The 23846-nt window shown below is 38.6% G+C and overlaps 1 protein-coding gene across 1 annotated transcript; it reads right to left on the bottom strand.

Annotated features, from left to right (window-relative positions):
- Window positions 1–7016: 7016 nt before the first annotated feature.
- On the bottom strand, window positions 7017–23539 carry LOC121855590 (lysosome-associated membrane glycoprotein 1-like). Its single transcript, XM_042350632.1, has 6 exons — window positions 23383–23539; window positions 12013–12224; window positions 11821–11934; window positions 10217–10439; window positions 8773–8982; window positions 7017–7836 (listed from the first exon to the last, which is right to left on the bottom strand). Exons 1-6 carry the CDS (start codon window positions 23423–23425, stop codon window positions 7697–7699), a joined length of 942 nt encoding a protein of 313 aa, XP_042206566.1. The 5' UTR covers window positions 23426–23539; the 3' UTR covers window positions 7017–7696.
- Between the last annotated feature and the right edge of the window lie 307 nt (window positions 23540–23846).

The following is a 23846-nucleotide window of genomic DNA, read 5'->3' on the forward strand; positions in this document are numbered from 1 at the left end:
CTGATACTAAAGCTGGTTGCCCGGTCAGTGCAAGCGAAAACATGTTGAGGTTGGTTCGTAAGAAATTCGTTAACCGAATTTTTGTTCGTTAACCGAATTGAAGATCCTTATGGAAGGCAGTTCGTTAACCGAAATTTCGTTAAACAAGGCGTTCGTTAAACGAGGGGTCACTGTACTACAGATTGGCGAGTGGCAACCTAATCGAAGTGTATAAACATCTTAGGGGACGCTACTCGGTCGAATGTATATACCTGGAGCAGGCGGACGTTCGCCCTACAATGTTGAAGAAACCACAAATCCAGAAAACTATGAGGGCAAACTTTTTTGGAACGAGAATTGTGAACTCTTGGAACAATCTGCCAGAGCCCGTTGACAGTACCAAGCGAGAGCTCATTCAAGGCCATTCTTGACCAATACTGGAACAGGATCCGATATATTCATGAGCCAGTACATGCCTAGTATCTGCCAACAGTGCGTATCGTAGATGTGACTGACTGCCCAAGCAGCTAACGAGTCGATCAGTGACGAAGATAAGTAGTACAGTACAAGTAAAAAGGAGAACGTTATGGGGTCCAGACAAAAGCCCCATGGACAAAAAAAACCTCAACCGCAAAGGACAAAAGCCTCCTCGCTTCAAGTGCAAAATATGTTAGATTAGGTTCATAAACTGTAAATTATAATATGTACATACATACAAGTGGCGAATCCTGACTTAGATCTTGAGCATGCTCTCTATTTTAAGAGCAGGGAGGGGGGGTGCTGTTGTAGGGTTTCGTGATACTGTTTGTTGTTGTCTAGCACTCAGGATGGATGGATGGAAACTCTAGGTGGTGGTTTTCTTATATAAAATATATTATATACAATACAGTCTGGTGCTGGAGATGCCGTGTGGTTAGAAGCTTGCTGAGAAGACACGTTCAGTGAGTAGCGTGATTGAGGAGGTATCTGTGCAGGAGCTTCGTTAGAGATGTTGCGTGTTGCTGTCCTCCAGGTTGAATGAGAGCTGGACAGCGAGGAGCTTGCTTGGAGGAGGTGTTGCGTGTTCAGGAACGTAGGGTAGAATGAATCTCAATGGAGAGACTGCGAGCTTATATACACAACAGCCGGAAGTAAACCAGTGGGAACTCGCTGGTTTCTTGACTCCGTTGCTAGGGTAGACGCAGCAGGTGGCGACCCCGCCCCCCCCCCAGTAGCTCGCTGGTTGCTAGGATACTGTCGCATTGGAATGCGGATACGCAGTTGTAGGGGAGAGGTCCACTAAACGGTACCTAGGTGGTTTAACATTAAATACTATTTTGAGATATGATAATAAAAGCTTTCAAGTAGGCCTGTGCATGCTATTGTATTATTAACTTAGCCTGCTACCTATTCTCTCATTTAATTTTAAAATAGCCCAAAAAAGTGAAGTTAAAGTATTTGAAAAAGTGAAATAAATTAAAAAGAGCAAACACGGCCAACAGAAGAGTTTGTTTAACTTATTTGAGCCAGTCAGCCAATGCGTGCTTTCGTACTGCGTGATATTAAAATGCCTAACATATTCTTTGTTTTTATCTGTATGCTTCTTTGTAAGTCCTGGAATTTGTGGACAAGGTGTACCTTTTCCTACATAGCAACGAGAACATTTGGGACAATTCTTTTGCAGGTGGAGATCCTTATATAAAAAAGTCTCCCATTATAGCACATCAAACTTGTCTATGTGATAGAGAACTTCCAAATGCAAAGAAATACAGTAGCCTCAGCTTGCTTGCTTTCTTTCTCATTGGATGATCCTGCTGCATGCAGTTTCCCAGATGGCAAATGCATAATAGGGTTGATCGACAATTTACTTTTTTTACCTTTATCCTTTGCCACTTATCGGCTCGTAAGAGGATTGGTCAATCCGTTATGCAGTCGGCAAGTACTGGGCATTTATGGGTTTCACTATACCTTGTACAACATACCAGTGCCAGTGTTGAAGTCTGGTCTTGAAAGTGCTCTGTACCATTAACTCCTTGGCAGATTGTTCCAAGAGTTTACAATTCTCAATCCAAAAGACTTCCTCAAACAAGAGCAATTACACTTGTGTAAATCCACTTTTTTCATATCTCTGTCTATGTTCGGGAATAACAATCACAGCTTTTTTTGGACAGTTATCTTGAAGTAATTAATAGGCAAAGAACAAAGATATGTTTATGAAAATTTCTCGGCAGTTCCTTTATTCCACAACATTGTTAAAGAGTACAGTATTTGATTACTAAACCTCCAGCATGCCAAGTACCATTTGGCTTCCTGCCATGATATACAGCATATGTTCAAGTTTACAGAAATAATGGGCCTTAGAACCCCTCTAGTGCCCAAAACTCTGCATTACCTGCATGTTATTTTCAGTATACAGTGGGGTATGCTATAACGAACGTAATTGGTTCCAGAACCTCGTTCATTATAGGATTAATAGGTTCCGAACCCCCAAATACAACCACTTAACACTGAAAAAATTCTGTGGAAAATGTAAAAAATACGGTACTTTATCTTACCTTAGTGTTATTCAGCATGCAGGTACCCCTAAACACTGGCACAGCACTATCACTTCCACTGGGAGTCTTGGCTTTAAGGTCCTCAAACAATTGTCTGGCCTTCTCACAAATTATAGCTTCACTAATGTTACCACCTGCCATTTCTTTCTCCTTTATCCACACTAAGAGAAAATTTTCCATCTCTTCAATCACATTACACCTTGCTTTGCTAAGTCTAAAGATTCCCTTAGCCACTTGCACAATTTTTAACTTTATTCTTCAAAATCGTACATATAGTCGATTTAGCCATCCCATGTTCATCACTAAGTTTCGCAATGCTTCTTCCATTCTCACGTTTCTTTATAATTTCTTTCTTAGTTTCAAGGGTTATTAGCTTTCTCACTCGCTTTGGACAACTTATTGTTACAATTGTATACTTGTATAACAAAATAGTTATACAAATAATGCAAATTTCCACATCAAAAGACGAAATTTCAACAATAACAGTGGTGCACTGGCTACAAAATGAGACAAAGATGGCACCTGACGCTCTTGTTGTGGGTCGAGGTACAATAATATTCATGCGCCAGGCGAAATAGTCCCGTATTCATCGGCGTTTGTTATAGGAGTTGCGTTCGTTATAGCATTCTCAATTTTATAGGTAAAACCGTTCGTTATAGGAATATTCGTAGTAGGATCAGTTCGTTATAGCATACCCCACTGTAACATGTTTTGGTGAACAAAACATTTAGCCAGCTTGTGTGTGCAAGTGACTCCATGATGTATGGAATACTTTAATGGTGCCTATGAAGTTCATTTGTGGTGGTTATGCATTATATTTTGCAGTACCTGTGGTTTCTGAATATTTGTTTAGCTCAAAACCCATTTTGCTTAAACTATGGACAGAACTTTACCAATGTGTACACATGCCCCTTAAGTTGCCACCTGACCAAGTTAAGCCAAATATAACTTGACAAGATCTACGGCCACAACTATACATTTATTATGCACTTTCGAAAGGCCGTTTTATTTTGGCGTTCGAGATTCACGTAGCATAATTAAAGTACACAGGTCAAGAAAAGGTCTTGATTTCAGGGGAAAAGGGGGGAAGGTCATTCGGCAAAATTGTATACTGTAATGGTTTTTGCACCAAGCACCACTTCTTACTGTACACAAATCCTCCTCTGGGCAAGGCAAAACCCAGTTTAGCCTAAAAAGATCGTCGCCAATTCCTAGACTGAGGTAAAAACTAGTTTACTGTATGTAGAATAATCATGTTCTCCATCTTTAACAAATCATGAAAACTATTGGATTGATCCCACACAAGTTGGATGAAACTAATTTGGTTTTAAGGTTTAAGACAGTGAATTTCCCTCTGGAAATCAAAGCATTCCTGTCAAGCCTTTATTATACTAGATGGGAGGTTCTCAAATGCAAGGGTCACTTATCAGGACTCCAGATTCTATTAAGAATGTTAACACATTATCCTAAACTTTAATTGTCAACTATTTACTCAAGAATTGCTACATTTGTTACTATACTGTAGTTAAATTATGTTCCAACTGCCACAGCTGAAACTATACTTGCTTGTATCTGGTAAAAAAGAGTCCATCCATAAAATGGACAACTTTCATCCACACCAAAGGAGGAATATAAACAATGATAAACTTAATCTGTCTTTAAGTGGAAAATTTACAAACTTCACATGGTAAAATACTTACATCCATAATATAACACAATGAAGCCTCGGGTAGCATTTAATGAGTATTAAGTAAGTTTCAATATTACTAAACACCCATTAAAATTCATAATTTTAGGCCATTAGATCAAATTTTACAATAATTTGTACACCAAGAAAACCAAGCTACCCAAGGCTTTTTACAACTTTAATACATTTTAAAGAATGATTTCACAAAATTTCAACATGGCCAATGCAATGATTCTAAATCCAATAGCTTTATATTTTTTAAGAGCTACAGCAACAAAGCTACTGGGGTAAACTAGAACAATTATAGTCTGTTCATTACAGAACTAAAAACACCCTCCCTCAAATTGTCTCACGTGAGCTTATGGTTGGCTACCATGCTAACCACAAGTGGAGATGCACTTCAATATTTAAGACTCCCTTGTACTTGCTTGGCATCAACAACTGACGTGCAATATCACTTGTCTGGGTAGTCCAATTAGTGGACCTCCCTTAAGTTCCAAATAATAAGCTAGATAACCAATTGAAAACATACAGGACATGCAAGGATTTGCTCAAGAATGATTTACATTGTCACTAACTATAGGGGACCAAGATAGATTTGAGGCCAATGGCCTGGGTAGGATCTCTGTTCTTGAAATGTTCAACAAAGGACTACAAAACCTTTAATTTTAGGAGAGCGGTCAACCCTGCTTCTTGCTCAAAATAAGGAGCTACCACACTCAAGAGGGAAGAGGAAACCTACTGGGTAAAAATACCTGGGCTTCACATACAATAAATAGCTGTAGCAGAGCCACTCCTAGCAAGAAATTACATCTTTGCTGACAATCGGATGAATAGAAGCTGGGGGACCTGAAGCCCAAGATTATCTATATAATCCTGGATGAAACCAATGCCAAGTGTCAAACAATGGTGGCTCAGATGGCACTTGGTGCTTTAATAAAAAGTAACTTCCATCCTGGGTGCTCTTGACTGTTAAACTCCACAATTAATTGGAACTGCTACTATGCCTCACAGTAATGTCTCTCCAGACATTGGTATATGTTTTTCATAAATATCCGAGAAAGATCAACTGGAATGAACAAATATCACATTCAGTTGAACAAGGGAGTCCTTTAGAAAGACCTAGAAAGGTAACAAGTGGTTAACAGAACTTATTCCTTTAATTCTGCTTACACCATGACTAAAGCCGAGGCTAAAACGGTTTACTGGAGGTTCCAACAAGTTACCCCAGTACCAACTAAACAGAGCCTAAGGCCTTACATTAGGAGCAATTGAACATGAAGGTTAAATAGCTCTAGCAAAAATGTATCTAGCACAACAGCTGAAGAAGCCTTACAGAAAACAAGGACATACTTTTGAACTTATTCAATTCCTTCACAAGGGTTACCAAAGGACACCAACTGCAATAAAACCTATGCCACTGCATAAGGAGCAATTTAATGTACTACAGTAGAAGTCCAAAAATCCAGACTGCTTGGGGATTGGGTCGGTCCCGATTTTCGGATTTTCCGGATTCTCAGGCAGTACTTTTAAAATTCAAATTTAAGGAGGAATAAAAAAGAAGAGATGAACAGGTACATTTTGATAGTGTATTCATTAGCAAATATAGCATGCTTCATTTATCAAAACGAGCAGTTTTAAAGAAAAAGCTGTGAATTCTAGAATTTTATTCTTTGCCTTTTTTATATCATAAATTGTAGACTTCCCAATGTCGTACATTTCCATTAGAACAGTATTGCTCACACCACAATCTAGTTTCTTAATTATTTCAAGTTTGTCACTCAATTTCAACGTGTTCTTTCTCTTCACACAATTAAGTTTATCTACTTTAGGAGCCATTATTATGGGCTTGTACAGTACAGTACTCTGTAAATGGAAAGAGTAGGACTCAAAATTACATATGTTGTCACAGTTTGATTGCTAATTTTAAAGTGGCGACCAAGTGGTCGCTTGTTGTCGCTGTGCAGCTGTGGTGCTCACGCATGCGCACATACACACAAAAGCCCGCTAAAAAAAAAATTGAGTTTTCGAAAAGTCCAGATTCTCGGGTGGTCCGGATTTCTGGACTTTTACTGTAAAAAATTACCTACACCTGCAGCAATCAATAGGAGAAATCTGCCTAACGGGATTAATGTCAATAAAATGCTGTAAAGGTGTTCTTCCGTCTCATGGAGCCCTCTGGAAACAGACTGCCAAATAGAACTAATAACCCAAAAGGTACGCAAAGGGATCTCTCCTCCCAACCAAGGACCAAAGATTGAACGAATTCAAACCTATGGCAAGTGAGCAACTCTCCAACCAATGAATCCATACAGGAAAATGTGGAACTACAACACTGCTAGTTCCAGCCCAAGACAATTACTTCACTGGGAGTTTATCATTTGGGACAGGATTAATACTCTTGGAATGTTGTGACATACTGTTTAACATCCTTCATGCCAAAAACTGCCCATCAACCATGCTAATGGATATTAGCCCTTCAAAACTCAAATTTGCTTACTTTAGATATGTCAACAAAAAAAATTCAGCAAAGCAAGCAAGGATGAATCTTGACTAGATTTTTTTTAAACATTAACTAGTGCTGAACAAATACAGGCAAACCTTTATGAACTCTTAGTCAAATAAATTAGTTAATATCAACATTTAAGCCCCCAAATACCCAGCACTGACCAGACACAAGGTACTACACCAGCCATTTATGTTTCAACAGCTCAGGACTTAAAAAACCGGATCTGGCGAATCCTCAGTCGACTTGCTTAAGAAAAATATTTACATGACCTACTCATTCCTTCATGCATCTCAATTTATATGGCCAGGAGCTTTGGCATATTAAAGTTGCCGTAGTCTTAAAAAAGAAGTCTGCATTAGCCGCTTGTTTTTACCTAAAACCACCTTTTGAAAACATGCAAAGACTAAATGGCAAAAGCTCAAAAATGGCTGATAATGTGAACTGGAAATTAATACTATAAAAAAATCAGATCTAAGCTATTTACTATGACGTATGTGTTAGCAAGTCTTTATATGGAATGACACCAATATATATATATATACTGTATATATAAAAATATCACTCGAGGTTGGGATCTACAGTACTTTTAAAACTAATAACTGAAGTCAATATTTACAAGATTTAAGATTTCCAGCCTTAATCTAATTCTGCATACAATTCACCCTAGCATTAATCTACAGTATTATACCACAACCTGTGCTTATGTCCTGAATGAGACGCTTAACCAAATGCTCGTAGGAAAATCAAAATTTATTGTACAATAGCAAAACAATTTAACTTTAAAGTTTCAAATTTCAAGCTTTCCCTTATTCAAATATTAAGACTCCCAGAAGCTCAAATTACTGTACAGTATATCACTTTGTATTCCTCACTCTAGATCCAATTGCCCATTATCACAGGAATTCTTCCACTATTAATATTTCTCGTCAAATAAAATTATTACCCAGTTTAGGATAAACGACCTTCCTTAGTCATCTTTTTATCTGCCTAAACAGACTGGTAGGCACCGGAGCGCCGGCGGCGGCCAACCAAGTAGGCAATCAACACGATAACAACTAGACCAGCAAGAGCACATCCAACAGCAATTGGGACAATATCAGATGTCTTGTCAGCAGCACAGTGGGTAGCTGAAATAAAAATTATGGTATATTAAGTCCAATATGCACCAAGTCACAAACTACCTCTTCATTTTTTTAAAATGAAGTTCAAAGCATCTTTGTGTACTATTTTAATACCACCCCAAAATTTACAAATTACCAGTACAACTTCACATGAACTACTGCACAGTATTTTCCTCCACTTCTGAAATTCAGTCCCCATTCCAATCCAGACAGCCTGAAACAGTTCAATTATGCTCCACTGAAACTAATTTTCAGTCATAATTTGAATTATTTGTCACTACTTCGCCAAAACCAATTTTAATCAGTTTAGTTACTATACGCTAAATACACATACAGGCACCCCCCCAGTTCTCGATTTTTATTTCAAGGTCCTGTTATTCGCAGATGACAACCCTGGACGTACCCAAGAAAGTCAGTAGTTTTAAAGTTGCTGGCATTTTTGAAGCTGGGTCAGGGAGCCATTTGTTCTAGAGACAAATTTCCATTGCCTGTATTGTAAGTGTGTGTGTGTGTGCGCGCATTAACAAAACATACAAATAATTGGAAAATCCTCAAATAATCAGAAACATTTATCTAAAATGTGACAGTCTACCCTCAAGTCTGTAATAAAGCACGGACTTGAGGGTACTCGCATTCTCAATAAATTTGTGAGAATTTTCCCATTATTTATTTGCGTGTGACTACACTTACAATACAGGTAAAAGAAATTGTGCGAGGGGCAAACAAAGGGAACACACATCTTTGTAAACTAGTAACTTTTTTATAGGCAAGCAGTGTCCCCCTCTCCAGACATGTTCATGGCATGGTAGAGCAGCATGGTCGTCTCGTCGTCCACCTGGTTATAATGTCTACATATTAGTCATACCCATGATTGTTCACATTTAAAAGCTAACAATGTATTTAAAGACCCAAATATCAATTAAAATAAAATTAGATACTTACAGGCACCGAAGTCCGGTTCATTTATAACTTCGTTGAAGGCTTCAATCTGAATCCCATTCAGTAAAGACGACAATGGAAGTTTATAAGGCTCCTCTTCAATGGTTCCATTTACATTTTTAGTAGACAAGGTCGAGTGGCAACTGAAGCTGTAATTAACAGCTACATCAATGGGGCTTAAACCAAAGTCGATAACCAAATCCAATGACTTGCCTGTTAAAGTTAAACAAAATTTTACAATTAATCTCATGTACTGTACTCCTGTAGAATGTGGAAAAAAATGTGCTCTAAAAATTTCACATGCTAATTATGTACACTCACTAAAAATTTATTAGGCACCCGTGTCATATTGTAGCATGCCGTAAGGATGCCAAACAATTTTTTAGTGGGTGTAGAGTGCGAGTGCGTGTGAGAGCATGTGTGTGCATCCTGTGCGCCCACTAAAAATTATTCTGCACCCTTACAGCACGATACAATACGACATGGGTCCCGAGTAATTTTTTTAGTGGGTGTACAATAAAGGTGTCAAGTTGCAAGTGAATGTGGAGGCGAGAACATTGCCAACAATGCATTTCACAGCAAGTGTAGCTTCAGCAAACTGACTGCAGCACTTGTGCAATGTAAACAAAGAAGTGGAAACTTAAGATTACAACTTCAGGGATTCAGCGGAGTAATTTTTATAGAGAATATAACTAACTTAAATCAACTACAATATAATTACTGTATAAAGGTATCGTATGGTTAGTTTCTTATCCCTTTTTTCCTAAGTATAGGCATGAATTTATTAGTGCACCACATCAAGTGTATTTCACATGTATATTAGCTATTGGTTTATCATTGTGTACACCAAATACACATTGTGGCATTTTAAATTTCCAGGCAAGTTCTTTATGTGAAACTCCATTTACAAAATAGAAGTCTCATGGGAAAACGTGCTCAATTTATTACATTTATGCGAGACATCCCAGAAAAGGAAACTATACAGGTATCCATTAAATCTTTGTTCATAAAGATCCATCAATACCAGTGAAAAATAATCTTTACCTTAGTTTCAAGGCAACTACTTGAAACTTTATTAATACTTTCAACATCCCTACATAGGATCATTTTTAACCCAAATTCTACACCAATGAGGCTTCCAGAACTCTTCCGTTTACAAGGAAGTGCAGTAGGCAGTTCCCCACTGTTGATGAACTGATCCAAGAGCTTGAACTTTAAGGCTAACCACTTCAGATGACCTTTAAGAAATGCTAACAAGAAAATGCCATTAAGAAACTTGAAATGCTGCAATACACTTGCAAAGAAGAAATACTGACAAAGAGGCTTGGACTTGCCATTAAAGGAAGCCACTGTTGAGACTCCATTCTAGGATCTAACCAAGCTTATCCCTAACATCACAATTCAGAACCATTAGATTTTCCCTATAAATATGCTGTACTGTACTTACCAACATCTGTGGCATCTGCAAAAGTATCATTGTCCATGTATAGTGAAGCTGTGAAAGATGAAACAACCCAGTTATTCTTCGTCTTGTTAAATCTCATTGTGGTGCTGGAGATGCTCTCCTCTTTGCCCCAGCTGATGGTGATCACCTGGCTCCCATCACTATCTTTGCAAGTGCCATTTACGTGACCATTTTTAGGAACCTGCACGGTTGTCACCTTGGTTGTCTGTTAAAAGAATAATTAAGTAGTCACCAAGAAACAAAATAAAGAAAAGTACATTATTGTAATTTCCCATGTATGTTGTGGAGCTTGTTTCTGCATTGGTAGTCACCATTTACAGCTTCCTTGAACACCATTACAGAATTTTTTTTAATATTTTCTAACTATAAGGCATTCAAAGGAATATCTAAATCCGTTTAGAAATACTCAAGTGTTTATCAAGAAATGATGTGTGTAGATGGCAATGATAAAGGACTAGTATATAAAACTTCTCATGTTCCACCAAACATTCACTTAATGGAGTTGCACAAAGAACCGACATACTCTACCTCCAACGTGCTTAGAACATGCTATTTTAGACACTGCTGTACTTTTATTGCGTCAAAATTTATGCACTCCACATGAAATCCAAACACTGAACTGGTTACCTAGCTATTTGTTACAAATATAATGGAACCATTTACTGTACATAGTTAATACATTAAATTGAAATATTCAATGAATGATGCATCAACTAATATGGAGTTAATAATACTGTACCCATTTAGTATACTTATTGAATTTGAACATTTCTCAATAATACCGAGGTTGTTGTAGGCTAATGGCCTCATGTCGTTACAGATAGCACTGAAGAGGTAGTGTAGAAATTTAAGAAATGAAAGGATGGAACCAAGTGCATGCAAGTGGCAGCAACAAGTAGTAATACAGAGCAGTACTTCGAAGAATGGGTGAAGGGCCTGTAGTGAAAAATGGCCCCATGTTATGTCTGAAGGAAAGTTATTGGCAGCAACTGTGCAGTAGGTTAGGAAAACTAAGTACTGTACAAGAGAGTTGTAGTGGTGTAAATAGCAAGACTGCAGGATGTTGACTAATTGCATTGCCCATTTGTCAAGGTTCCATAATTCAAAATTATTTTAGAAATATAAATCTGGTGGAATGGATGAAATTTGGATATACAGCAGCACCAATATGCAATTTACACAGGCATTTACTCACTGCATTATTGTAATAAAAAATCTGCAAAAATTTACATTCATTATGAGATCTGTTCTTGTAAACTTCAAAATTCAGCCCCCCATGGTACAGTAACTTTAAAACCTGCTGCAGCAGCAGCAACAACAACAACAACAACAAACAAACAAACAAAACTCACTGAGCAATATTAGAAGGCAAAGTCTACAATATAACTTCTTGCACTACTGCAATGTCCAGCAAGAAAGTAAAACTACAGTATAAGTATTGTTTAGCTACAACAAAGTCCAGTTTTAACTTCACTCAGAGGAAGCCAATGCACAGTACATAAATCATTCAATCCAAAATTCACTATGCTAAACAACTGCCAGAAGAAGAAGTTGCTTTTGGAATAAAAAAGCTAAAAAGCACTTACATTATTCGTCGTGTAGTTGACAGTGAAGGATATTTGACCCTCAATCATTATACAGGTAAGATTATTATCTTTGACAAAGTATTTGTCATTTGGCGATTGTGTAGTTGGGGGAGCCTCAGAGGTGGTGGGAGCCTCAGAGGTGGTGGTGGGAGCCTCAGAGGTGGTGGGAGCCTCAGAGGTGGTGGTGGGAGCCTCAGAGGTGGTGGTGGGAGCCTCAGGGGTGGTGGTGGGAGCCTCAGGGGTGGTGGTGGGGGGGGCATCAGGTGTGGTGGTAGGGGCATCAGAGGTGGTGGTGGTGGTTGTGGTCTTATTGGTAACAGTAGGTTCTGTCGGGGCAGTAGTGGAGGGTGCATCCGTTTCATATGCAGTGTCATCCATTACATCCTCACCCAATACCATGGATCCTGAAAATAGTTACAGTACTTAAATTCATGAACATTTAACTAGGTTATTGTTAGTTCCATTCAAAATCACTGAAATCCAGGATGTCAATGTTTAAAAGCAATCGTGAATGAACGTTTCAGAAATTACATAGGAATTCAATTTTGTCATCTATGGGAAAAAAAAACAGGAAACTACTAAATTAATTGGGTAGTTTCAGGGTTAGTTTTGATCCAAGTTTCAACTTTACTGTAGAGGATCTTGTTGCACAGAATGGTCACTGTACAGGTGTTAGGTAGGTCATGCTCTACACCTATGGCATTTCAGCCCAAAGCTAGGTTCAGTCGGAAGGAATCGCCAAGTAACACATTTGAGTAGGCAGGTGACGAAGGTCCTAAATTATTTGTATTTTTCAACATATGCTCAGGTTGCAAGCCTTTGAGAGGCAAACCAAACTCCTTTAATGTGTTTTCATTACATTTTTTTTACATTAATCCACTTCTATTAGGGCAATAAATATTCTACATGTAAGGGTACCTCCAATTCCCAACCTTTTTAGCAACCTATACATAGGATCAACCAATGCCTATATCAGCTGTAACTGCCTCCTCGCTCACCCTTTACCGTGGGAAGCACAGGCCTTCTGTTAAGCATGTAATCCGCTACATGTACAGGTGAAATTATACAAATTTTGATGACTGCAGAACTGTTCCAACAGATTAGCAATTCTAGTACAGTACAAGAAAAGAGGTTTCACATGTGGGAACTTTCATTTGCCAAATGGCTACCCACTAGACATGGCCATGCCAAGGGAAGATGGCCAGTAGCCTGTGTAGAATCCCTTAATTGTTTTATAATGGTCTGAATACTCTTCCAACAGGGCAACTATGTTTCATGCAACTCTTTACAACATGCAAAACAAACCAGCAATATTAAGTGCTCTAAATTTACATAAATACTGCACAGTACTGTATGTAGTTTGCAATTTTCCCCCAAATTATAACCTTTTGAAAATTTAGTTTAAGACTTCTAGTTTGGCTCTGCTCATTTCAAAAGATAGCAAGATAAAAAGCAGCAACTGCCTACAACACTGTACAGTATTCATGTGGTAAAACCTCAATTAGAACAATATGACAATTGGAGGGGTAATGCCAAATTTTGCTTAAAATTATCTGCCAGACTAGTACCAATACAATAGTCTGGTTTGCAATTTAGAACATTACATGCAAAAAAAAAAAAGATGATTGATCAGCCTGTGTTCCTCCCTACTTTAATGAGCTTTAAAAACCATCAATGAACTGCAACACCAGCAATGAGCCATGAAAGTACTGTACAGTAGCTAATACAACTACCTGTGCATACTTATTGGTAAACAATACGAGACCATGGACTATAAATTGTTATACAAGGGCCGTCAATAGTCAAAATTACTGAGCAAATCAATCCCCACCTGCAGAGAGTTTTAGTTACTGTAAATTATAATTAGAAGTCCAGTATTGTACTGCCACTTCACACAATGGGTTTCTCATTGCTAACAACTTCAATTATCTTTACCTTCCAGTGCTGTAAGCATGTAGGCAGTGGCATGGAGTGTACAGTCACTGGTTTATTAGTCAGTTTTGATGTCTAATACAAGGCCTCAACTTGAGGTGTAGTAACCACTCCAGGTCTCCCAAGTTCTCAGACCATCTTCAGTCTCAGATTTTGTATACCTGGGGACCACAGCTTTTAACTATCATTTCATTCACCTTTCCCCTAGCCCTTACTTCCAAATTTACCATCAACTTATTTACCATTACCCCTTCATCACTAATACCGAATGACCCAATTAATGTACACCATACAGGGTATCATTTTCTCAAGTAAATTTCCAATACCAGCACTGTATTTCACATTACTCAAACTAATCTTGGTACATTCCCAATACTTTTGTTTTCTAGCAATACATTATACAACTTGTCTTTAGTAGTCTCCTACAGCACCACATTTTGAAGACCTAACTAGCGAGTTTTTAAAATGTCCACTTCGGACACCAACAGTAGTAGGACCATAAATAGTTTAACTGCTTTTCACTATAATATCCTTATTTTAAATATCTAAGAAATTGCAATTGTCTCCTATAATCCCTAATTTCACATCTACCACCAAAAATTTACAGTACGGTTTTATGTACAGTAGCTAAAACCACTCCACATTTGCTTGCATGCCGCTATACGACCACGCCCAGTAGAGTGATGCCGGTTCCGACTGTCAGAATGACGCATTGCAGGGCCAGGTCATCGCACAAGTTAGCAGCACTTGTGAACGGGTCATCGATAGCAGCTGCTATGGCCTGGTTAAGTGAAATACCACAAATAAATTTGGGCCCTACTACTAGATATTAGCCATGGAAACTTGTTTTATACCCATGGTTACCGGGTACCACATTTACCCTACATTATGGCATAATTACAAATAAAATCAATCAACCTGGTCCTCCAGGGTAGCACTGCGAGGGCAGCATGCTCCGTTGTGGATCAGCTGTAGCCCCAGTCTCGCCCGATCCAGGGCAATTTCAGGAACACACCCTCATTGTAAAGGGAGAATGGCTCCCGTTTCATGCGAGGTTTCCATGACGAATGGCACGAGAAACAAAATCGTCACAAGTTGCCTCCGATATAGTTCATAACCGGCAATGGAGCATCTCCTGAACCAGGTTCATAATCAACAAACTCTGTCTCGCTATTAGATGGCAATAGAGCATCAATACGAATCACACTACAACCATAGCCCTTGTATGCTACATCACCACGCAAGCCATATATCTGGAGCGGTAACAACTCTTTCCCTGTATTGCGAGACAATCACAAATTATTCCCATATGGTAACAACCTGTGATGGGTACCAAATGATGATGGGGGGCGAGGACAGGCAACACACCCCCACCCTCAAAAGATGTCACCAGTCCCACGTAAAATTTCTAAGCATATTGACACCCACCTGCACAGATGTTTTAGCTACTGTACTTAAGCACAGTACCAGTACACTACTATTTTCTATTATTAAACCCTTTCACTTTAAAAATAGTTTTGGTCTGTCCCTTTTCATAATAGGTCTACTTAATGGCCATCCACTAGAAGTGGCCATGCCAGTTTCCTGTAGAATCTCTTCATTGTTCTTAGAAATTTATGAATTTCCTTCAGATGTAAGGTCTCAATGGACGTGTTGTCAGTTCGGGGCAAACAAGAAGTACACTACCACGTTCGTGAAGCGATATGGTATATATAATTCTTAATAGTTTAAAACCTAGCTATAATAGTTGAGATAAGTTTATTTCTCTAGAAACGGACACCATTAGCAATGACGTTGCCACCTTGTCTGCAGAAGAGGCAGGGATGGAGACAAGAGTCAATTTAGAAGTACAGTAAGGACATTGTCTGTAGGGTTTTGAAAATGCATGATGCCAGGTAAACATGACTACTGTTATTGTTTCATTCACTAATGAACCACAGGAATAAAACATTTACCCTGTATAATAACTTATGAAGTTTTGGTCAACCCAGTACAATACTTTAGACATGCAGACCTTTTCTTATGGTTTGATGTCATGAACAATTTAGATAATTTCTATCGGAAATCACTAGTTTTGGTCGTCCCTAGTCCTTCCACATTAAATAGTGTCAAAAACTTTCTTTTCCAGACATGGAAGAGAGAACCGCGATGAAAACTTCCATGTTGGAGTTATCGGTCTTGTGCATCATTTTGGCACGCAGCAAGTAAATAGACACGATTAATACTTTACCAGTAACCTAAAAGTAAGAAATGCCTGTGTATATCAACATTGTATTTGGCCACTAGTCCTGTATTTCTGCTGGTAACACCACAGCTGGCTGCCTCGAGGCTCCAGCTCTGCGGCCTGCGCTAGTCCAAAATCACCACCAATCACAGCTTTTCGCAGTCACAAGACAGCTACTTTAACCCTTATTTTTAACACTTTTCGGCCCAATTTCATCAAAAATATCATTACCATAGTGAAATTCAGCATTTTATTTACCCATTAACCTGCCATCTCGAGAAAAAATTCCAACAGACATGCCCATTACTCCGAAGTAGCAGTTATCGAACATTAATTAGTGAAGCCCAAGTATGACAAGGGTTTCATTGTCAAGAACATTTACTTCATCCATGTACCTTCCACTCCCATGCCACCTGCATTTACTCAGGCCAGACTCTGGAGAACATCATTCACTCACAGTACTGTACAGGGTACTTTTATTTTAATCAATTTCCTGCACACCATTGTCTTAATACAGTATCAGAATAAGACTTCATTCAATAAAAAGAAACGGAGGCTGCAACCCTGCCAGTGCACAGTTGGTATACTGGTCTCCAAGACTAAGGACTACTGAACACCCGAATTTAATAAATCCACCTTCATGTGGCTAAACTAGCCAATGCCAACATTGAGCCCCAGCTATTCTCAATACTGCAGGTGGCATTTTAAAGGGACTAACCCACAAACATTACATCTCCAGTGTACAGAAAAAATACATTTCTGTACAGTCACATACAGGACACCTACAATGGATGGTGTAGCCTCACTGATGGCTACACACCAACTCCCTGACCAGTCACCAAACTCCGTATCTTTTGTGATGCATCATATCAATCCATTACAGTCCACCAATTTCCTTATCTTGCAATATTCTTTTGTATTTCTACTAGTCTCATCTGTATTAAGTCTGGTCTTCCATCCTGGCAACATTCTTTCCATCTACATTGATTCTTCCAAAACCAAGATGATCTAGTACATTTCTCCAACACCTGCACTACCTGCACAATGTACACTGCCTGCACACCATCTTTGTCTGGCTATGGTGAATCCATGAAATATTTTTATTTTATTGAGTAACTAATCTTGACAGTCAATTTTCACACCTTAAATTACTGTAGATAGAAAATTTAAATAAAAAAATCCAATGAAAATTTTAATGATGCAGCTCATTCACATTTCAATCCTTGATCCAACTCTTTCTATGTACGAAAATGCAGCAAAAATCTTAATATTACTGTACTGTATATGGAACACTACTTCACCTTTGTCACTTTTCCCAATCAGGTATGGACTAAATGTGTATTTTTAATCAAATTTATTGTAACACCTTTTACAACTCTGCAAGCATCTAGTCAACCCAAAGCAGGGTTGCTAAAAACCTAGGCTTTTATACAAACCCAACTCCCTTGGGTCTTTAAATACTGTACAGCACCCAGGCATTACCAGTCAAGTAGTGGTGCCTCGGTTAACAAACTGTCCAATTAATGAAATTTCAGCTAATGAATTAGCTCCCATAAGGATTTTCAGTTCGATTAACGGACAAAACTTTTAACGAAAGCCTTACGAGAAACACTTTCGCTGTGCACATCAGCTAATCAGCTAGACCACCAATACAGTAATTGGTTCTAGATTTACATTCGTTTCCAGTGGAGTAAATATCAAGAAGGTTGTGCCCTTTAATATTTTTGCATTTTTTATATTAAAATTATTAGTAATTTTAAAATTTAGTCAACATTGATAATATATGCAGTATGGGGAACTAGTTTGTGCGCCAATCAGCCGCTTGACTCACCCGCCAAAGCTTCTGTTTAACTTCGTTTAAAGTGGAGGAAACAGTTTGTTGGTCTGAATATTTTTTGTTTACATTTTTACATTAAAATAATTGGTCCTTCTGAAATTTAGTTAGAACATTGATATATAGCACAGTGCAGTGTTGATTTAAATAAAATATTCTTTAATTACTGCAAGTTAACTTAAAATTTTATTGGTGAAATTACTGCATCAAACATGAGTGAGAAAGGAGTCCCCTCAGTGTTCCTCTCCAAAAAGGAGAGGATTTTCATGTTAGAGAATCTGTCAGTCCAGAGGTTCCTGACATTATTATGGAAGGGGGACTCCATCTTCCAAGAAGCATTAAAATACTTCTCTTCTCCATCCCCACTTCCTTTTCTCCTCTTCCACCCCCCACTTCTAATTCCCATCATCAACATTCTACGTACACACCTCAAAGAATACAGTAATGCATTTTGTTTATACTTTGTATGTACTTTTCTGTGAGTTGGAACCTATTGCCCAATATACCATTGAAATAATAGGTTCTGTTAATGAAATTTTTGGTTACCAAACGACTGGAACCAATTGTGTTCATTAATCGAGAGGGCCACTGAATATTGCAGGAACTCAAGACACCCAATTTATGGAAATATTGTACATACCAATTTAAAAATTACGGGCAAAGTTTGGTTTTCAAGTCAAGAGTACGGAGCTTGTCGAGTACTTGGGTGTCTGAGGATTCCAGATTGGGAAAATCTTTTGGGTTTCTGGGCAACCTTCAATACAGGTACTTTACTAAAACTACAGCTTTATGAAATATACAGGACTAATGTACTACACTAATGCACATACAAAAAACATACTATCCATCACAAATGCTAACCTCTAATGCCAAATTCATAGGCAGCTAATTTACCCTTAAAATTTCCAAACATCTCAACTTAATTTTAATACGGGGTACTGGACTTGTAAAGAACCACTGGTTCAGTCACACGTGGTATATACTTCAGCTGCACGTCTAGAGAAATTACAGTACAGTAAGGATGTGCAAAATTAAACACAGGCGTATGCAGAGCTCCAAATATTAATTTATGTACTGTACATTGTACGAACATATGTCGGCAATGCTATTTGTGTTGCTCATTTCCAAGTTAGTTAGCAAAATGAGTAGCAGCACCATGATTAAATTATCAGTTCTTCTAAGAAAGTCGTTCAGATATCATGACGGTCCGTCCCTCATAACGATCAAGAGTGAAGTGCTTCCCCATCTGGAGTACGGTTACCCTATCTGGTCCCCGAGATATGCTAGAGACTGTCGATTGATTGAAAATGTCCAAAGGCCACCAGACTAGAGCAACTAAACTTCCCTAGCTTATACTACTGACAGGCAAAAGGGGGGGCCTAATTGAGGTGTATAAACCTCTCAAAGGGCACTACTCAGACGGGTGTCCTTACCTGGAGCTCAAGGTTGAAGAAGCCGCAAGCCCAGAAAACGGAGGGGCAACTTTTCAGGTGCAAGAGTTGTAAACTCAAGGGACAATCTACCCGAGTGTTGCGACGGCACCGAGCGAGAGCTCTTTCAAGGCCAGACTTGACAAGCACTGGAGCAGGTTCATATACATTCAGGAGCCAGGGAATACCCAGTACTTACCAACAGTGCATAACAGAAGTGGGCTATCACCCAAACAGCAAATGAGCCGATCAGTGGTGACGAGGATGAAAGCAAAAACCATCTGGGTAATAGTGGAGGAAACCATTTATTACCAAGTTTATAGAACTGGTTCATTTCTTCTGGAGACGTTTGGAAGAAAAGCCAAAAAAGACTTTACCCTGCAAGTAATTTTTTTTCCCTCTCCAACCATAAATCCCCCGCAGTAGGCAGAGCATGAAAACGGAGGAATATTACAGGGTAAAACAGCAAAAAACCTGATCATATGGCAACAATAATCTGTCCAAGTACTGTACTTTGGGGGCAAAGAAAAATTATCCACTAAAAATTGCAGCATCCCATTACCACTAGTAACCACTGCTGGTTTGCTCTCAAGATGCTGTACAATATAAGGGGAGCAAATCCAGTCTTGTGAACATGTACTCGTTACAATTGAGAAACTGACTGGGAGTTTAATAGCCATGTACTGTACATACCAATATCAATTTATTTTATTTTTTTATACAATTGGATTCAGTGTCAACTATGTTCCTATTGTCATTCTTCCAAAAAGTTTTGAGATACATGTCTACTGGAAAATCCACAAGTCATTGCAAGCCATCTGTGGTTCACGAGGATCAAGACTTTACTCAATATGCGGTCAGGAACTTTTTGGAAAGCCGTGCAATGTCCAAAATGCGGCAGGGAAGCGACATTCCACATACATTATTTCAGTGTAACACGGCACACTAACTGTGGTTAATTAGTTCTGTTAGCGGGTCTGGGGACAGTTCAGTAGCTTCCATGAGGATTTTAGGTTCTATGCATTATCGTCAAGCTAAACAGTTCTGCGCGTGTCAAAATTTGCCAGTTGCAGACAGAACAAAAACTAACTACTTGGGCCTGGAAAACAGCAGTCCATTGTACATTTGTTTGCGTTGGTGTCATCAGTCCAGGTGTCACATAATGACATCCCCGTAGCTAGCGCTTCAAAGAAACACCAATGAAGTGTCCCAACATTTGGCTATATAATGAATACAATACAAAATAAGCCTGTACTGTATAATTCAAATTAGCCAAACAGTGGTGTACAATTCACTTTTAAGTTTTTAAGGCTTGAAAATTAACAGTTTACCACAACACTGTTCTGCAATCTTATTTCTCCAGCTTTTATTTGAATCTAATATACATGTGGATGTACAAAATAGTATAATTATGTATGTAGTATACAACTTTTTTTGCTTTGTTTCCCCTGTTATTGCACTGAACCTACAAACCCACTCAATTACTGCCCAAATGAGCAAATTGTCCTGCAATTGGAAAACAGCTTGCGCGAGTCCTATATTTATGAGCGGCACTCGTCACTCCACAATTATTATAGACCAGTGAGCCTGACAAGCATAGTGTAAAGTACAGTACAGTAATCTACTATATGAAATGCCATGATGGAACATCAACTCCAAAACAACCTTGTAAGGGACAGCCAATGCCTTTATGCCATGGGATACTCCTGCTTAATTACTGTAAGGTACTGGATGTTTGGACCCAAGTTCTGGCAAGATCTACAATATATACCTATATTTTGCCATGACTTCCAACAGCATACCCCATGAAAGGCTGTGAAACTGAGGTACAGTACAGGATTTGGGGTTAGTGTCTTAGCATTGATTGGCGACTTTCTGCACGAAGGCAAACGGTGTGGGGATGAATGGTACGAAATCGTCATGTGTACCCGTGACAAGCAGGGTACCACACGGCAGTGGATTAGACCGCTTTGTTTCAAATGACATGTTAAAAGTTATACACCATAAAAATATCTGCAGACAATGCAGTTATTCAGGGAAATTAAGAACCAAACACCGAGGAGCTGCAAAAAGATTAGAAGACAATAGTATGATCAGTTGTTGCACAGAATCTTTTCTTCACTGTGTTCTCTGCCGCATTTTGTGCATGTCCAGGTTTACAGACGAATTCCTTCGAGACTTCATCCTCCACAAGCACATAACTTGCCAAAACCCACAAAGGATGCCGTAACAACAGTGAAGACAAAAAGGCCAACTTGTTTCTCCCCTCGAACAGTCCACTTAGAATCAAAATATACTCTAAAGAATTTAGGAATACCGTATACCCAAACCCATACGGGATTTAAATCCAACTACAGGTATATGAACCTTTTATATATAGAATAAAGTAATTATGCAAAAACTAAATAAATAAAGGAATTACACCAATAAACTTTACAAACAGGAATGGGATGCCTGTGAAACGGTTAACAGCACATTAAGCCAATATTTAAAGAAATAAAACCCCCTTGATGCGATGCTCCGGCACCATTTTATAGGTTGACAGACCGATTCAAAATTTATTGTTTAAGAGCAGGCAAGAAAACGGGGCTTCAAAAAAATTATAAGACCAACTAAGGGAAAATATTAAGTTCACCGTGCACAAAGCACAAATGAAATTATTGTCCACTCCAGATGGTAATGCTTACATTTGTTACCACCAACTGAATAGAATTTTAACTCTTTTAGAGTTCAGACAATTCCAAGATACTTAAAGTTAGGTTAGGTCATTTGAAGAAATCATAGCGTCTTGGAATAGTTCCAGCTATCGATTGAAAATAAGATTCGGTTTGTGGCAACAAGGAAGTACGATCATCGGTGGGAAAAGTGAAGGAATTCCATCAACTCCTTTGGGTGCTAACCGTCTGCTCCACTATTACCGAGAAAAAAGATACCACTATACTTGGGAATTCAGTATTTACTTTTGTAAACAATGTAGCACATTACTGACTGCTGGTTTACAACTACATGTACAATAGTTTGTAAACTGCATGTAAATAAGTCATTTTAGTTCCAATCACCCGAGAAATAGTTACATTAGGTTAAATTAATGTTAGGTTGGACATTAAAATATAGAAGACTAAACTAAAATTTTATCCTTTTCTTTAAGGGCATTAGCCCAACCAGGCACGGGTCATTTTTAATGACCCACATCAAGGCCCGGGGGGCAAAAATATTAATATAAAATATCCTAACTATTATACTTCTATTCCGGTCTGAAAAGCATCTGTATCATATTTTATTTTGGGTCCATTTTTCCATAAGCACGAAGTTTAAATACCTTATGTGCACAAGTTTCTAAAGGACCAATATAACCGAACCTAGGTTCTTAATTTGTTTTTCACTTTGAATTACAGGCAATTGTTGAACAGTTTTTTAAACAAGCAACAATCAGAAGGGAGTTTTTGAACCCAAATGATATTAAGTGTCCCAAACTACAGCTACCCATCTCTGTTAATGACAAGTTACACCCGAATGAAACGCAGAACAGAAGCTCCCCGGAAAATTCGGACGGGCAACAGCTGCTGCCCGGGGATTTTCCCTCCACTTTGTCACCTCCTACAGCCTCCCCACCACACTATAATGCAACAACCACCACTAACAAATACAATGGATTCATTCACATAAGGTACAGTACAGATATTTGTAATTTCCAGGTCGAATCGGAAACAAAAATAGTTTGAGAATTGGTAAACTAAACGTGGTTTACATTATACTGTAGATAACCCTAGGCCAACAAAATAGCAAATTAGAACAACCCTGGCGTTCTGACAGCCCCAGGCAGATAGCAACCAGTCTGAAATGTTCCAGAACTAAGTGACGCAATTGGCATTATAACTGCGCTGCATATAACTGAAAACAATTGGCCTACATTAATTCTGGCGTAGATTCTATACCAAGAACCTCCACCCCCTGGTGATGGTAATTTATGTTGGGGGCGTTAACGAAGACACCGGCGTATCACATGACATGTTCATGCAGAGGCCGTCATATGCCTGGCCAGTCTAACTCACCGACAATAACAGCGGATACACATTTAATACTTAACTATAGGATTCCAATCAAGTTTTATCTGTAACATAATAACACTCAATTACACCTACCTGCAACAAGGAGTAAGAGTACGAAGGTCAATTTAAAAGCCATGGTGATGTAGGTATTCCCAACGTAATGTACCACTCACTAGACTGACCCTTCACAAGTGACAACTGCGCCAGCCGCTAACCTCGCCACCTTGCTGCCCTCCCTCGGCTGTTGCCATGAAGGCTCCTCCCCTCCTGCTCTTTCCCAGTTTATTCTCTCTTCATTACTCCTGTCGCTCCTGCACTACGTACATAATCATTAGATTCTATGAATGTACAATATACTTATTTATTGTTAGTGACTTATTTCTGTGCATAGAGGAAATGAAATATAATATTCGGTGGTTGGCGAATGGAGGTTATGGAACAGCCGATCAGCTGATTCAAAGACCCTGATACAACCCGACTGTGTAAAAGTAATTTGTTACTATGCTCTATTTTACCTATGTATGCAACTTAAGAACATAAAAACATTTGGAAATATC

Source organism: Homarus americanus, unplaced genomic scaffold (genome assembly GCF_018991925.1).
Source record: "Homarus americanus isolate GMGI-L3 unplaced genomic scaffold, GMGI_Hamer_2.0 scaffold48406, whole genome shotgun sequence".
NCBI lineage: Eukaryota > Metazoa > Arthropoda > Malacostraca > Decapoda > Nephropidae > Homarus > Homarus americanus.